At 32.8% G+C, this 18,509-nt stretch overlaps 1 protein-coding gene across 4 annotated transcripts in view; it reads right to left on the bottom strand.

The window, feature by feature from the left end:
* The window catches only part of Lrp2_4 (low-density lipoprotein receptor-related protein 2), a 352,676-nt gene that overhangs the window by 267,916 nt on the left and 66,251 nt on the right, over positions 1-18,509 (bottom strand). For 2 of the 4 annotated variants that reach the window (XM_011179139.3, XM_011179140.3), the window contains exon 2: positions 6,682-7,428. In XM_011179139.3, coding sequence (XP_011177441.1) covers positions 6,682-6,970 — 289 coding nt within the window. In that variant the 5' untranslated portion in view covers positions 6,971-7,428. The remainder of the gene's footprint in view (positions 1-6,681; positions 7,429-18,509) is intronic. The other 2 variants (XM_054231093.1, XM_054231092.1) reach the window with 1 other exon arrangement.

The following is an 18,509-nucleotide window of genomic DNA, read 5'->3' as shown; positions in this document are numbered from 1 at the left end:
GGAAACATGAGCTCATACTACAAAGCCTCACGACTTGTGTATACACAGTATTTACATGCATAGAAATTGAAAAATTAAAATATTTAGATTTATAAACGCGTGCCCTTCTAATAGATAGATACTTAAAATACCCAGTAGGAAATTTTTTTCCAGCCATACAAAATTTTTTGCTGAGCAATTTATTTTTTTTTTGTTTTGATTTTAAAGAGCTTTAAGCTCAATAAAGATATGTTTCCATTACTTCCCAGCCTTACAAATATGTTTAGATTAAAGATTGTATCCTATCCATTTCAAAAATCTCAAAAATTTTCCTATCGGTACTACTTTTACTACCGTAAATTTTCAATAAAATATATAACATTCTAAATGAGCAGGCGACAGTTTGTGTGTGCCTCAATGTCATCGCACGAACTAACAGCGAAACCAGCAGCTTTTCATAGTGGTTTGACCACAGAGTACTAAGTCAACTAACGTTAAGTGCCCGCATTTTCTTTCCAACGCCTTACAGACCAACAGACCGACACATTGCCAGACAGACAGCCAGCGAAATAGACGCTCTCGCAAGTAAATTGACGATGCCATCACTTAATGACTAAATCTCACTGACTGACTGTCACTTTTTCACTGCGCTACATCTATAAGTATATGTATATGTATGTGTGTGTGTGTCTAGATGTTGATTTTTCAGCTGACATCCCCTTGAATGCTGCTGCTACTGCTGCTCGGCGTAGTCAACAATGTAGACGCAGCCGCAGCAGCAGCTCTCAACGACTAACGATCCGAAATTGCGCTTATTAAGACTTCCTGATGCCTAACTATAGCCGTCATCATTATAAGCAATAAACACATCGCACAACAACAACAACAACAACAGTCTGAATACAGCTATATTACTACTGCTGCTGCTGTCATTAAGTGAAAAGTAACATCAGCAATAATGATTGTAAAGTTGTACAGTGGTGGTATGGATGTGCTTCATATACTAAATGAGGGGGCGTGTGGGAAAAATTCATAATTGTGTAAATAATTTAAATTTATTTGAAATTTTTTTTTGAAGCAATATTGAGCTAGAGTAGATGAAACTCACAAAATTAAAAAAAAAATGTGTTCGCATGAAAAATTAAACTGGGCTGAAAATAACTAGTTTGTAACTAGTTCAAAAATTTAATCTAAAAAATATTTAATCACCCCACTTACTACTCTTGGAAGCGTTTGATAAATTAATAATAATTTTTTTATTAGAAAATTTTAGAACTAGTTCCAAACTAGTCCAAAAAAGACAGTAATTAAAATTAAGCAAAAAATTGAAATTAAATTTCCTACAGCGCACCTACGTACAACATTTTTATGTACGCTCATTCATTGTATTGCTGTCATTATGGCTTCTACTAGATTCTCGCTGTCTCGCTGCCTCACTGTGATGACCGATCATTTTACCCGCTGCTTCTACACTGTGTTGGCATCATCTTCATGAGATATAGTTTTATTAACACCATTTTTAGTTACAATGATTTTCACTTTTTACTGTTTTCAGCTAAACATTCTCTTTTAATACTTTGTTTGTTAGCAAAAAAACAAAATTTAAATGGTCATTATTCATATTATCATGTTGTTGTCATCAGCAGTTTATTTCATTATTTATTGTGTTGATTTGAGATGACCAAGCATAGATTATATTAATTGTTTTCATTAACTATTCTTTTTTCGATTTCACTGTTGATTGAACAGTTCTCTTTATACATAGTTCTCTAATCCAAACAGAAGTACTTATGTAAGGTTTTGTTCTGTTGTTGAACCCGAGTATTGCAAGATTTATGGAATAGTCTTATAAAAAGGCCTGATTCTTAAATCAGTTCTTTCTCACGGAATTAGATAATACTTTGAAATTGTTGAAATCGTTCCTTCCTAGTAAATCTCAGCTAGTTTATTGCATATTGTGAAGCTATTTGTACTCTGAGAAATGTGTGAACTTTCGAGTAACTGGAAAATATTTTTGGACAATGATTGATCTAGTAATTTGAGAAAGACTTCAAGTTTGATTTTTTATGGGGATCAGAAGCCATCTTATTTTCGTTAACTTAATGGACTCATAAGATTAATATCAGATAATAACGACGGAAGCAAAGTTGTAGACCAATAATATTAAAATCAATACGCAAATATCAAGATTAAGAGATACTAATATGTTACCATCTATTATCTCTTGTATCTGTGCGCATATTAATATGCAAGAGTACAAAAAAATAAACATAAAATTGAATGCTATTCAGCATGCTCCCCATAAAAATCTGCAACAAATTGCAAATGTATACATTTTCCACCAAAAAAAAAACAGCTTCGTTACACCCATTAAATCAATATGTCAGTGAAGTAATGCTCTACGTCAAATGGAGTGACAATCAATCTCCAGCACACGAGTGCTGTCACAGATATTTTTTTATTTGACACTGTCAGAGTTTACGTGACAGATGTGGGTATAGATATATTTTTTATATATGTATATTTTAGATTTATTTATTTTTTAACCATCATGAGTATTGGGGTAAAATGAGGACAAGGTTATGTTACCAAAATATTAGTACAGTTATGTGATAAGGGTCATAACTATGTGGTACTAATGATATTGTTTTATTACATTTAAATTGTTTTTAAGAATTGGAAGCAAAGTATATAGAATAATGAAGGAAAAATATTACTTGCATTGGCTATAGACAAGTACATTGAGTTTATGCCTATTAGTCGGGAGTTAAATGTTCAAAGTCACGCTTAGAACAAATTTTAAAAATTATGTTAAGAATGAGAAATGTCTTTTCGAAAGGCGGAAGGAATGAAGAAGCCAAATCCAACTACTCAATATTATAAAGGCATTAAGCAATTCTATTAAAATGATCTCTCAGTACAAAAAGTAGCTGAAAGCTACTCAGCTCAAATAATGACGCCTACAGTACGGTTATTTATAATATAAGTCCTCGATATGAAAGTTTATATGTAAGTGGACAACTGACCTATATAAGAACATTTCTGTATCGGTACCTATGTACAAGAATTTATATACAAATTCTCTGTCGTCATTATTGAATGTCGATTGCGACTGAGTTGGAGTGTGAACAGTCATTCTCACGAAGCATTTGCATAAGTGAGCCAAGTAAGGCCAATAACAACTAATGAACTTTGGTTGCTGATATTATATATACATAACTGTACATATATATAGTATTGAATATGTATAAACTAAACTTATTTACCAGCAGTCTTATTGGCTTTTAGCAATTACTATATATTGTTGGCATTAAAGTTCCAGCACACACTCGCCGAAGCATTACATGTCAAAGCAGGAAGAGTAGCGAAGTGCATAAGTATGCAACAACAAGTCATATGCTGTGCCTACAAGCAATTTCAGTAAGCGCACACTGCAAACACTTCTAGCTTCTAGATTTTAATGTATATATATCTGCGCTGCATATTTGCTGCAATATGTTTACACATTCAATTTGCACCTCATAAAATAGCAACAACACAAAGGCGGTTAACTCCCGCCTCAACCTTTTCTAAAACAATAACAACATACAACAACAACTTTGAAGCGGACACAAGGTTGCCTTACATACGAGTACAACAGCAGCACTTCGTTAGAGCTCAGCACATTGATGAGGAAATCGAAAGCTGTGTGCAATGTGCAGGCGAAGCGTAGAAGCGCACACGCTCCATTTCGCACGAAATGTTCAAATATTCAAATTTAATGAACACACAAGTGAAAGTCATGCGTGCATAGGCACATATGTTCTACAAGTATGTATGTAAGTGCTTCTATCTAACGGTACTAGCACTTGCGTGCACCCAAACACGCCCGCTCGAGTGGGTGACACTGATGCAGCGATGCAGCGCTGCTGTGTGACAATATTCGTAATAATAATATAACAACAACAACAACAATGAAGACTAAGTGGAAGGAAAGTTTTAGTGAGTGATGCTCGAGAGCGACAACAGCATGCTGGTGGAGGAAGAGCAGCATTAAAACAAACGCCAATTGAGAGTGACGTGAAAACACCTCGCAGATACCTGCATATGAGCGAATGTGCTGTGGACGAGCATAAGTTTAGAGACAATGACGTGGAGTCATGCATCAGTATCGAATGCCTATGTATGTCTAGCATTAAGTCTGTATTTTGAATTTAGCAGTAGCCCAGTGAGAAGAGTGTCTAGTATGGATAATGGAGAGGATTCCTTTTGAAATTAATAATTATTGTTATACAAGAATCATAAATTGCATATTATTTTTATCGATTAGTTAAACTCATTAATTTATCGATATCATATAATAGATATTTCTAAATATTATCGATAAAATTAAATTAAAAAAATATCGATAATATTTCATTGACATTAATAATAAATAATCGATAATATTTAATCGACATTAATAATAAATTATCGATCAAATAAAATCGATAATAATAAAAAGTATCGATAAAATATAATCGATATTTAAACAAATAAAACTTTTTTTAGTTTTTTTTTTTAATTCTTTGGGGTATTTAAATTTGGGGTAAAATTTAAAAAGTTCAAAATTTAGATAAAAAATTTGCTTTTAATATGTTTTAATTATTTGAGATATTTTGATAAATTTTAAATTATCGATTATACTGAGATATTTTTAAGATTAAACTTTTCTCAACAAAGTTGGAGCAGAATTCGACAAAAAAAATTAACCAACTATCAAAAAATATCGATAAGAAATAAGCTTAAAAATATTTTTGTAAATAATTTCTGTTACTAAAAAATAATAAAAAATCGAAAAAGTAATATCGATAAAATATATCGATTATTTTAAGTTTTGATATAGACTTGAACAAAATTTATTTGCTATATTTTTTATTAATTATCAAAACATTTTTATAGATTATTCTCTAAATCGTTAAGTATCGATAAACGATTAATGTTCAATATTTTTCATTCAATATATTTTGACTTGCAGATTCAACTGTCATTTAACATATTACATATTTCCTTAGCGATCGGAAATATGTTATTGCATTTTAGAAATCTCAGTTTTCAGTTGAGTGCAACTGTGACCCTTCATGTATTTCGATAAGTAGAAATTAGTATATAAAGATGTCTATGTATGAGTACGTGCTATATTTAAGTGTACCGTGGCGTCAAGTGTCATGACGCGTGGTGTGCGAAAAACAATACGACAATTTCATTACACACACACACACATCCATACATATAAACCATTCTACATAATGCATGGCCACTGCAAGCATGCATAGTACGTGCAAGTACTTGCTGCATTTCACAAATGTATTCGCACGTGATTGTTGGTAGGTGACTGCCGACATGGCGACTCACGTGTTGCTGCTGCATATATGCACATATGTATATGTGTAGACAGAAGACTCTTACAGAGTGGCAGCATTGTGAAACGCATTGAAAAAATTGCGTTATAAAAAGCACAGATTTGTAACTTGAACTAGAAAAGTTCCAATAACTGGGCGGAGATTTCGCATTAAAAGCAATTGGAGCAGAAGTTATGTTTATTTGTGGAGAAATAATAATAACGGAAAAGTATTGCTATTATTTTCATTCGTTTAAGTGTATTGGCGGTATTGGAAAACGAGTTCTTGTAAAAATAAAAATAATTATATATTGTTGACCTTAGAAATAGAGGGCGTGAATGAACGTTCGGGTCAAAGCATGCAAGTGAAAATTGCAAGAAATTAAAAAAATAGTATTAGTTAATCGTTTATAGAGTTAATTTCTCCGATAATTTTATCGATACCATGTTATCGATATCAATAATAATTTATCGATAAATTTTAATCGATATTTTTTTATTTTAAAAAATTATATTTTCAAACCTAACTTAAACAAATTTTAATAATTTAAAAATTTGTTTTTAACTCAAAGTTGCCACCTGTCGTAATATTCCGATGGACAAAATAATAATTTCGTGAAATGATTTCGTTTTTCCATTTTTGTACTACAAATCGCCTCACATTCATTTGCTATACAGTATTTAGGACCTTTAAATATTCCTATTGGGAAGAAGCCACGAATTTACAGTACTATTTATGTATGTAACGGTATCTGTCTGTATCTACTTTACATGCCAGCCCATTTTACTGAGCTCCGTTAAGCATACATTTAAATTGTAAGCCGAAAGCACTTAGATACTTGACAGTACAAATTGTCTCAGTTGTCATGGTTGATAATATTTTATTGTTGACAATTAAAAATACATGCCTCATGCATTTTTGGCACTGATGTAAACTCTAATGTGAAGACGCATGAGTGAGACCAATGAAATTGTTTATTAGAGAGATTATGAGTAAATGAGTGGTAAGAGACTCAATAAGCTTAAAAAAATTCTAAAAAATATTTTTAAAAATTTATTCTTAATTTTTTTTTTTTTTAATTAATATTAGTTTTTTATTCAAAATTAGCTATTGGACCAAAAAATGTATATTAAACATTTTTATATTTAAGGTTGATAATATCAATATTATATTTTTTTCTTCTTAAAATGTATGAAAAACCTTTAAAAAAACATCTACACTTTTTTGGACCAGTCTGGGACTAGTCCAGATAATAAGAAATTACTCCCTTATAAATAAAAAAAATGTATTCACTTCTTACTTAATTAGCTTTTATTTCTGTAATTCTTTATTTCTCACTCACCTTCTGGCAATGGCAGCACTCGCATATTTTCCCGTTGCACGGCAGCCGTTGTTGTTGTCAGCAGACAACCGAAATTATTTAAGGCGATAATGGCGACGAAGCACACCAAAACACTCAATTGACGGCAATGATTGCCGAATGTTTTCGTTGCAATTGTTGGTGTTGTGGTCGCTCGCGCATTTGTCGCCGCTGTGTTGTTGCTCCTTCGACGTTCCGCCATCATTGTAGTTGCGTTGTTGGTGTTGGCGTCACTAGTTAGTCGGCATCGCTTGCCCGCAGGCCGATGCATTTTGGCGGCGTGCGTAACGTCCGCGATATGATTTGCGCACGCGCCCGAGAACGCTACGCAATTTTTGCGAATTTCGAACACTTTCACGTTTCGCCCTCGATCGGAGTAGCCAAAGTATACGCGTTTAGAAATTTAACGGAAGAAGATATAGAATATTAAATGCGATTTGAAGCGCGTAGGGACACTTAGTTGAGATTTTATATATTTTATATTGATTTATAGTAAATATTGCGCGCGACGACGAAAATGTTAGAACGCGAACGCGCACTCACAGTACCGACGCGCAACCGATCGTGAGATTTCCGAATTAAATACTCTATTTTTTGTTGGTGGGCGTTGGATTTTGATTTCAAAAATGCATTTATGCACTTTTTTGGTTTTAATTATTATTATTATTTCTTATGAAATATTTGATATGTTTGCACTGATTAAAACTTATTTGCTAAAATTGCACTGCACTGAAAGAAATGGAAATGGATATTTATTAGAATTATCAATTAATTAAATTGGCATAAAAATTATGATAATTATTTTTAAATATTTTTTTTACATTTTATAAAAAAAAATTAATTAGTAAAATTAAGCTCTAAAAGTGGAAATTATTTTGCTTAATTTAATTTACTAATTTTTATAAATACATTTTTTTATATTTCGACTAGAATGACTAGGCTTTGTGCTTAAAAATTGTTTGATTGTTTGTTGTTGTTGGCATTTTGTGCATGTTTTGGGTTGACTTTTTTATATATCAGCATTTACTTGTTGGAGTTGGAGATGGTTTATCTTGCATAGATCTGTAAAGAAAAGAAGAAAAATATTTTTATTAAAAAAAAATTTAAAATAATTTATTATAAAAAAGCTTTTTTAATAACGTCTTCATATAAAGAGAACTTAAAATTTAGGTAATACATGTGTATCTAAGGATAAGCTTTATCATAAGTAATTGAGAAATTAAGAATTCTAACTTAATATTGCAAAAAATGTGAATCCCGAAATTTTCGGGATGACGATTTTGAATTATTTTTCCAAACTAAAGTGCCAAAGAAGTGTCTTTGAAAGACTTTAGCCCGTTTAAACCGTTTTCTGACTGATCTAAATGAAAATGTTATAGCAAAATATTCGTATCACGGAATTTTCAGGATCACGATTTTGAAATGATTTCTCAGAATGAGCGTTGCAAAGTACTCTCCTTAAAAAAAATTGTGAATTTTATCCATTCCCAAGTGATCTAAATTAAACAGTTCTAAATGTATGAGTTGGCTACAGAACTACATTTCGGGATTGACTACACGAATAATATTAAAGATTTTATATTTTGTATTATCTCATGTGTACAGACTACTAACTTATTGCTCTTTGCACATGAATACCGAAGATTTCGGGAACTCGATTTTTTAAATCATTTCAAATTGAAATAAAAAATTGTTTTTCTGTTAAAATAAAGCTTGATTTTAATAATAACAGAATTTGTTTTTATTATTTGATCAGTAGCAGAAGAATTTATGAATTTATGTCTAACCTAAAACGTTGAGTACGACGAAATCTAAGCTATGTACGAGTACACCCACCTATTTCAATGTGATTTATATTATTTTGAAATTTAAACCTTAAGAGAAAAATTATTATGATTCACAGAAAATATCAAAGAGAGAAAAATTTAATATTAACTGGATTTACCAACAAAGAATGAAATTAAAAAAAAAAATACTAAAAAATTTTAGCATGAATAAATAAATTTAGAAATCTGAGCGCTAAGCATAATTCCTATGAATTTTGCAATGAAATAATATTATCCTCAATGAAATAATATACCAACATTGCCTGCTCCAGCCAACAAACCTCTCAATTACTTATGAGAAATTTTAAAATTTCATAAAATAAAATCTAATAAATCATAAATGTCTGTATTGAGTGCCTTTCCCAAAGAGATTAACCGCCAGCAATCCGCTACGCTTACATTGACTTATGAGCGAACATAATGCACAACTCAAACGCTAAGACAGGCACTCACGAGCAATCTGCCAGGCATTTCCACGGCATATCTGTATTGTTTGCCACGGCGTATGAGCAACATTCACACAAGACAGAGCAGACAGACGGAGCATATGCGCCGCCATTGGAGTTGTGTGTACAAGTTTTGGCGAAAAATATGCAACAGAATAATAATAATATATTATAACGGCAACAGCAAGCCGTATCGAAACAAAATGATAAAGCTGCAGCAGCGAATAATGTGAAGTGAGCGCTTGAGAATGGAAGTGTGGCAGCAGAAAATGGAGGAAAAAAACTTTCTGATGGTATATATGGCATGTGGCTAAAGTATCTTTATATATTTTCGCCAAGAAAAATCGCTTACAATAAAGAATGCTTTCGCATATTTCTTGCAAGCAGCAAATTCAACGAAACTGCAAATTCAATACAAAAGCGATTTTTCGCTTGCAGCTGCAAATCCAAAGCAAAGCTTGTATAAATTTCCACACTTGGTAAGATGGGGGTTTAGCATGTGTATAGCGCCTGTAGATATGCTAAGGATAAATCAAAAAAGTTCAAGCGTGTAAGAGAACATAACAAATTGACAATAGAAGATGAGGCAAAGCAGAAACAGAAAAAAAAACACAAGAAAAAATTACAAAAACATTTTTGTTGAAAAATTACACGCCAGAAAATGTGAGGGGAGGCACGCTAAAGTATGGCGCGCATATTTTCTTATGACATAACGCAGCAATAAATGGGAGTTTGACAGGCAGCAGCATAGTTGGCACAAAGGCAGCAGACTAGCAGAAGTAGAGCGGCGGAGGAATAAAATGTCGCAGCCGAAAAAATCCACAAACAAGCTGTTGCCATATTCGAAATGGCTTTGGGGCTCCAAAAAATATTTACATGAGCACACATTTACATATACTAAGTATGGATATAACGGCAATATATATATATGGATATGAGAAACAGCAACAAGTGGAGTGTAGCCATTTGCGGGCCATCAGAGAGCAAAGAAAATTTATTAGTTGAGACTCAGAAGAACATTGTCTCAAGGAAAACATACAGCTGTTGTTCGTGTGGTGAAATGGTGTGGTGAATCTACATGCAGACAGGTTTTAGGCAAAATGTGGCAAGTATTTGCTAATCTACAAAATAATAAAAAAATATTCTCAGCCAACAATAAGTAACCTTCAGGTGTAAATATGTCTAAAATGGTAATTTAAAAGAATTCCAATAACTTTGAACACAAAGCAGCGTCAAGCTGTTGACGGCAGAACAATATTTCTTTTATTTGTCGCAGCAATTTTCACTGAGTCTTGACGCATAATTTGACACGAATGTTTTTTTTTTTCTTTTTTTTTTGGTTTTTTCGCTTGAACAGACACACTTGTCTCCCACGTGTAGTTTCGTGTAAAATAATAAAACATATCCTCAGGCTATAATTTTTCGTGAACTTAACGCTGTCTGATACCAATCTAAAGTGGGCTTATGCCGAGCTACAATTCGCGTAAGCAAAAATTGCTTTAGGTAACACAATGAGTACCTAGCTTAATAGAAGCACACTTGAACAAAATTATTGAAAATAATGTCAAACATACTGGTGTATGAATTACATTGTAAATATAAAAAATGTGCCAATTTCACCAGAGCATATATTTGGGGTAAGTAAAACGTAAATTAATATATGGACTTGGAATAATTAATATTTAAAAATTTACTAAATAAATCATAACGAATCAGAATTCACCACACAATGGTGAGTTTAAACTTGTGAATAAATCATAATTCACCACACTATGGTGAGTTTTTAAATTGTGACAAATTGAACTGAGTTATTTGTAGTACAGAACGTAGAACTTTAAAAATCTGTTGTGAATAAAAAATCATATATTCACCACACCAGTGGTGAACTTTATACAAATATATTTGTAAATATCAAAAGTGTATGAAATAAAATTAATTATTTTTAAAGTAAAAACTTTATAACATACTGTGGTGAGTTTCGTTATAACAGAAATAAAATTATCCCATATTTTCTTGTAGAAAATAGTTGAAATAAGTTATACTAACCGCTACATTGCACTTATTTATAATGAAATTAAATACATACATATTTGTGTCGGAATCCAAATCTAAAACCTTAAGATGACAATACATTTTATTAAAATTTCGGAAATACTAATTAAAAAAAAAATATTTTTTATTTCTGGGGTTGGTTGAAAGTGTTTCCTACATTTCAGCGCCAAACAGATTTTGTAAGATATTCTGTATAAGAATGTAGGAATATTTTCAAAATATGTTTTAGAAATTCCTTTGACGATTTATTAACAGGGGATATTGCCTCCAAATTGTTTGGAAATTTTTCTATATTAAAATCTACGAAATTACTATTTTTCTCAGTGTCCTTATGTAATTGCTTGTGACACGTGTACAAGTGCTTTTATTTATTTATGAAAACAAACAAGTCTTAAGGCAATAACATATATAGCATAACGCCTGATATGATGTGAAAACGAGCCAATTAACAATAACAGAAAATGTACAAAAGTGAGATGATTGAATAAAGTGAATGTCAAAGTAAGGGCTGAGTGAGATGGTTGAAGAAAAAGTAGACGAAATCTAATCAAATGACAATAATAAGCTACGATATTATATTTTTCTGAGGAGGCGCGAGAAGAATGTCAGAAAAAAGAAACGTAAGAAAAGGAGAACAAGAGAAAAAGAAGTGTGAAGAACAAATCCAAAATAATTGTAAAAATATATTTTCTGGGAAATATTTGGTATGAACTGGAGTAATATTTAGAAAAAATGTAATAAAAAAGCTTTGAATTGAAAAATCATTTTTGATAAATCTGAAAAATGCAATAATACCTAATCACTTCTCAAAAGAAATTCTGTAAAGTAAATTACAGTAAGCTACTTACTGTCTCCTCTCATAAAATGCGATTCAACTTCCTCAGCTCTAGAAACACTTTATAGACCACTTTCAAGCCACCACTTGTTCTCTTGGCCAAAATTTAAACTACTGCCACACATTGACTTTACAGAGTTTCATTTAATTTTCGAAAACCCCCAAAACCGCTAGTTGACGCAATTCTGGCATTCTGCTACAAAAACAAACACACTCAAACAGAGTCAACCGGCGCCGCCAACCACAAGCGCTAGCCAACCGGCGAATTTAGTAAAAAAAAAACTCGCGCAACTCAGTTTGTAATTTCAGTTATTGTCGCAGCGATTGCAGCACTTTTTAATTGCCGTTACTTTTAGCCAATTGCTCGGTGTTTTATTTTTGTCTTTGATTTCCATGCTGCTGCTAAGCTTTTTCCATTCTCAATATTTTTTGACAGTTTTTTGCTATTTCACCAGTTTTGGTTCCTCAGTTTTTTATGAATCGTAAATTTTTTTTATTTCTATGTTGTTTTTTTATTTTTTTTTTTTGCTGCTTTTGCGGCTTTCGAGCACTTACACTGCTTACTGGCATTTTTGCAGCCAAAGTCACCAAAGTCTGTCTTTGACCACTTTTTCAGTCCGCATTTGTTTCCTTTGTTTTTGCATTCTCATGCTGTTCCGCTTACAGCTTGCATTTGACCGGGCGCTCCCCGCGGTACACTTTGTGCCCCCATTGCAGTCTGTCTGTTCCCATTGGTGCTCTGCGAAATTTGGGTTAAATGTGCATAGTTGCTGCTTTTCGTTCGTTTTGTGGCGCATTTTATGTTTGCTTATTGCATATATATATGTACATATATGTATGTGTGTATGTGTGTTTGTCCAGCACATAAACAGCTGCGAAAGTGTGTTAATAGGTGAAGTTTATTTTGGTTACAGTTTTAATACTTCTTTTCACCCATTTTTAGCGGCTTTTTGCGGTTTTTTTGTTTTGTTTTTCACCGTTCGCCCTTGTTCTTTTGGTGCCTCGATCTTTTAATGTGTCTCTGCTTTGTTTTGTTTTGGTCTTTTATTTTTTTTAATTTTTTTGATTTTCTTGTTCATTTTGTTATTGGTTTTATTTGGCCTTTTATTCTTTCTGTAATTTATAGCTCACTTTTATAAGCCGAATTAAGTTTTTTTGAACTTTTTGTTCTGCAATAAAAATTTAGTTCCAGTTATAATCTGTAATTAAGTTGCTTCAGTTGACTATGTTGTCATGAAAATTAGTTCGAAACCAAAATCAATATGCTCTGCCTTGCAAAAATTTGTTCATAAGTTATGTTTTATCGCAAAAATAAAAAGAATTAAGAACCTTTTTTTATTTGTGAACTTCATGAGCTTTCCTTGAACTTGAAACAAACTTCAAAAACCTGATTTTAATGAGAATATATTGTACGGAAAATATTGATTGTTTTCTTGAATTTGATCTATTTGTATATATTAAACATAAACTCCATTATTAAATGTTCTGAGAATTCATAATCATACCCAATTCCATTCCAACATAAAAACATTGAATTCTTAAAGAAGATGTTTCGTTCTTTTGAAAGATTCATTGATCATATGTAAGTAACTGTTGTCGAAAATCATGTCCAAGAGATTCTGAAACCCGAAGTTCGAAATGTACGACTTTTAAAACTAAGCTGGAATGATGATATCGACAGAACAGAGCGAATAAATTTCGAAGCAATCTCTACATAGGATCCGTAAAAAATTCAAATATTTAATAATGACATTATTTTACTAAAGGCACTGTTATGAAATTCGTCGGAACCGGAACTTCACTAAACTTTAAATAGTTCAGATTTTAGAGTATTATCAGCTTATATTTTTCAAACTGTTTACACGACAGTCGGTTTTACGTAACCGGAAAGGTACCAGATTCTTATCCGGTAAATAACTGTCAAATCAACAGCATTCCCCAAAATTATGTGGGTGAAAGAGAACAGCACTCTTTAGAATGGAAAATTTATTTACTAAGGTGGACTCAAGCTCTCAGAAGCTTTTCAAATATTCACGAAATTATTATACCCTGAACAGGGTATATTAAGTTTCTCACGAAGTTTGTAACACCCAGAAGGAAGCGTCGGAGACCCTACAAAGTATATATATAAATGATCAGTATGTTGTGCTGAGTCGATTTAGCCATGTCCGTCTGTCTGTCTGTCTGTATATATACGAACTAGTCCTTCAGTTTTTAAGATATCGTTTTGAAATTTTGCAGATGTTATTTTCTCTTCAAGAAGCTGCTCCTTTGTCGGAACAGCCGATATCGGACCACTATATCATATAGCTGCCATACAAACTGAACGATCGGAATCAAGGGCTTGTATGGAAAACTTCCGCATTTTACTACATATCTTCACGAAATTTGGTGTGAGTTATTGCTCATAGAAATAATTTAATCTCCGAAAAAATTGTTCAGATCGGTTAGTAAAATGTTTTATTTTTTTTACTTACTTTTTCTCACGTCTTTAGATTTGCTTAAACACATAGTTACTAAAAGATATGCACCTGTGATGCTTCGGTACAGCCGAAGTTAACGTGCCCATCTATCTACCTGTCTAATCTAATCTACCTATGAACTTAAAATGGTAATAATTTGCCCGACTGTTGAAAGTATTTTGTTAAAACTCGCTAAAGTGACGTCAGCATAGAAGAAGTGTTATTGTAAATGTGCTCAGAATAACATAGATAAAATATAGATCTTAAATAATATAGTCTATACTGATTAAACGCGAAAATAAAAATAAACTCAAAAAATCTTAAAAAAAATTAATAACAACAATATGAAAGCTTTCCCTGTCGAGCCAAAAGCTCTTTCAATAGAGTATCTTTTACCGGAAAGGATTATAGACAAAACAAATTACTTGTTTGGACTCTAAATATTTTTTTTAAATGAAAGACTATAATACAATAATATTTCTAGTAAGATAATCCAATATTAGTAGATTTGAATTAATTCCTTTTTCTTAAATTTAATACGAAAATCCTTAAAGCCACACACGATTGCTTCATTTAAAGTATTATTTATTATATATTTTTCTATAATTTTCACTGTCCTCCAATCACAAAATTTCTCGCTTTATTTTCTTTCACTTTCTGCGAATCATACGCTTTGTGAACTTTATGCCTTATTGAACAAAGGCATACCACAAATTTACGTTGAAATGTAAGCAAAACAAGCCGTTGCAATAAAAAAAGCGAAGAGAAAAGCAAACAAAGCACACAAGCGAACATAAATACAAACATAAATATAAATATAATATATACACACAAACACAACTGTACATAGTATGACAGCGCCAAGCACAAAGGACCGCATGAGCAAGCACTTGTGAGAAAGCACAAAACTCAAACTTGAGCAGCGCTATAACTAAATTCATGAAAATCTAATTATAACACAACCGCTTATCGCTGTCATTTCCTTACGCACTTCCTGCCTGCCTGCCTTACTGATTTCCTCTCTTCCTGACTGTACGCAGTGACGCCGCTGCCACAACTATTTCCGCAAGGCGTAAGAAAATTATATATTTATTATTCCTGCGAGGTGACTGTGTGTGTGTGTGTGTGTGTGTGAATATTATATTTATATTATAGCAGCTCATTTCCGCTGATTTTGCGGTGCCAAGGTGTTGGTTGACAGGTGTGTGAGTAGGCAAGTGAAGTTCACACCACATCATAATTGTCACATTGATTTCATATCTGAGTGTGTGTGTGTGAGTATTTATTTTTGGTAAGCATAAGCATTTACAATGGTTTATTAAATTACAATTTTATGAAAATATATACATATGTGTGTGTATGAAGAATGTCAACAACCTTAAAGGATGTCAAAGCAAGGATAAAATCACACAAACACATCTCAACCTACAATCAGTTACTCCCAAATAGCGTTGCTTTCCAATTTCCTCCATTTTCCAACTTACAAATGCCGTTATATACTCATGCTACTCCCCTTCAGGCCTTGTATTCAATTTCATTTCGCTTAACAAGCGTATAAATAGGCAAAAATTAATGAAATTCCAGCTTATTTGTGCACAAAATAAATAAATAACGGTGTTAGGGCGTGGAAAAAAGATAGAAAAGGCAAAAGGAGACACACACACACACTTCACCGTAAACTTGCATGCCACAGTTGCAGCTGAAAAGGTCACATTCCCTGCTGACCCTGCTGTTGGGCACCCACAAGCAAGACAACCTTGATTTTCTCATACCAGCTAGGAATGCCAGCAACAATTCACACATACTTCCACAGCAAGGCTATGCTACATACATATACAAATAACGGTACACCTTTTGTCTTTTCGCCCAGCGATTATTATCTCATGTTTCACTTTCGTTTTAATTGTTTGCTTATCGTTGTTTGTCCTTGCTCTTTTGCACGTAATTTTTCAGTTTCAGTTTCAGTTCACCGGCTTTATTTAAACATTGACTTTAAGCCTATTATTTGCTATCTTTGCTCTCATAAATCATGCTTTTATTTCGAATAACAACAAAAAACAAAACAACCGACGTTTGCAAAACTGTGCAGGAAATGCTGTGTCGGCACAGTGCTGCCAATTGTATGTGGGGCTTTTAAGTCATAAATATTCAGATTCGGATTTTTACTCGAAAATAAAAATATAGTTTTCAAATATCTTTTCCAAAATTATGATACTAATTAAGTAAAAACTGATTAGGCATATCTTCAAGCTTTCAAGGGGTTACTTATGGAACTCTCAGGGCTTGATGCAGCCAATAAGAAGGTTCAGGAAGAGATACGATTGATTTCATCCGTATATATTTCGAATTTTTCTAGAGAACAGACACCAAAGACCCAAGTTCTATGATTCGACTATACAAAAGAGCAAATTTCCATGCAAATGATAGAAAATTCGATCGATTTAAGGAAAAAGTATAAAACATAATAGAAAGATGAAAAAATCAAAACTAATCGTGAACTTCCAACATGTTACAACAAACTTCTCCTTTATTCAATATAACCTAGATAATCTCTAGATCAGCTTAGACCATTAATTGTGCGAGTCGGTTCTCTATTTCCAGAAATGAGAGGAATTTCTTCAATTTTTGATTTCCAGTTAAATTGAGATTTTACAAACTTCCAGACAATATTTAAGCTTCTATCGAACTTGAGTTTAGCATATATAATATATTATCTCCACAAAGTGATGTTTCGGAATAATTAATATTATGTCACCAAGCGTGTACTTAGAACACCTTAACACTAATTTATAGATTTCATCCATATGAAGATTTAGTCTCATTCAGGTACTGAGACAAGTTTTTAGATCTCAAATCAATATAAAGAACTCTAATAGGTTGTATGTACAAGATAGTGACATTATGCCATCTGCTGATGAAGGTCACCTGATAATATCGATTGAAACTTCAGTTCTAGGCGAGTATTGTGTTCTTATAACTGGAAAACCACAAATCTCACAGAATCTTATGAGCTAAGTTGTTCGACAATGAAAACCCGTCTCTTCTAGAAATCCGATATTTATTGAATCGTCCCAACAACAACTAAATTTCTATATAGTCTACAGATTCTTTCGCTTTCTTGATTTGGTCAAGGACTTTATGAAACCCTTCAACTAGAAACAAAATTTGTAAGCTTCCACTCTGCACCATTTATCTCCAAGTCTATCTTGAGAAGTTTCCTTAAAACCGAAGTTGAAAAATTCCAACAACCAAATTCAATCAAACCTGCACCACTGTTCATCAAGCAAAGCAAATGTCCAACTATCTATCTGCTCACCTGTGCGATTGTTTGTTTACTTTTTAACGGATTATTGTGTGTGCGCGCCATCTTCTTTGTACCTGCTGTCTACCCTTCTGCGTGTATAGTCAACGACGACCGCGTGTCAGTCAGTCAAGTCTGGCTGTCAGTCTGCCACATACACATGCCAGCCAGCCAACCAAAGGAGGCTTCATTCATTTATTTATGCTCCCAAGTATCTGAGTTGTTGTTGTTGTTGCCGTGTTTCAGTGATATGTCGGGGCATAATTTGTTAGTGGACCCCGCCTTGATAGTCACTGAGACATGCTTGTATGTGTGTGTGCGAGCAACTTGTTCTCTTGTTGACCCCACTGTTTCGTGTGTTGTTTTTCTGTTGCAATTGTAATGTGATCTCTGGCGTACACGAGATCGATGTCAGCCTTCAACATTTATCTCGCCTTTGCTTTTGTTGTTTATCTGCTTGTAAAATTTTGCGCAGTTTTGCATTTGTGTGTGTTTTTTTTATTTTTGTTGTTATTTTTTTACATTTTTTGTTGTTTGAGCTTGTTGTTTCGTGCTCAGGGTTTTTGTTTTTGCTTTATTTCATTTATATATATATTTTTTAGTTTTCTTTCTACTTTTGCCCGCTTTGTGGTTGCATTCACTTTCTTCAAGACCAGAATTTGACCGAATTGAATTTGTAAATATGTATAAGTATGTCTATATAGTATATATACACATATTAACAGCTACATATCCATACATCCCTGTTACTACTCAGCTCATCTCCACTTTTGGGTCCCTTATCGGATTTGCTGCCTTACTCGTTTGTTTATTTTTTTTTGGCAATTTTTAGTTTATTTTTTTCTTTCCTTTTTCGGGTCTTTCTACCGCAACCCATAGCCCTTGCTT

The sequence above is a fragment of the Zeugodacus cucurbitae genome, chromosome 5 (assembly GCF_028554725.1).
Source record: "Zeugodacus cucurbitae isolate PBARC_wt_2022May chromosome 5, idZeuCucr1.2, whole genome shotgun sequence".
NCBI lineage: Eukaryota > Metazoa > Arthropoda > Insecta > Diptera > Tephritidae > Zeugodacus > Zeugodacus cucurbitae.
This window is presented reverse-complemented; position numbering and strand designations above follow the sequence as displayed.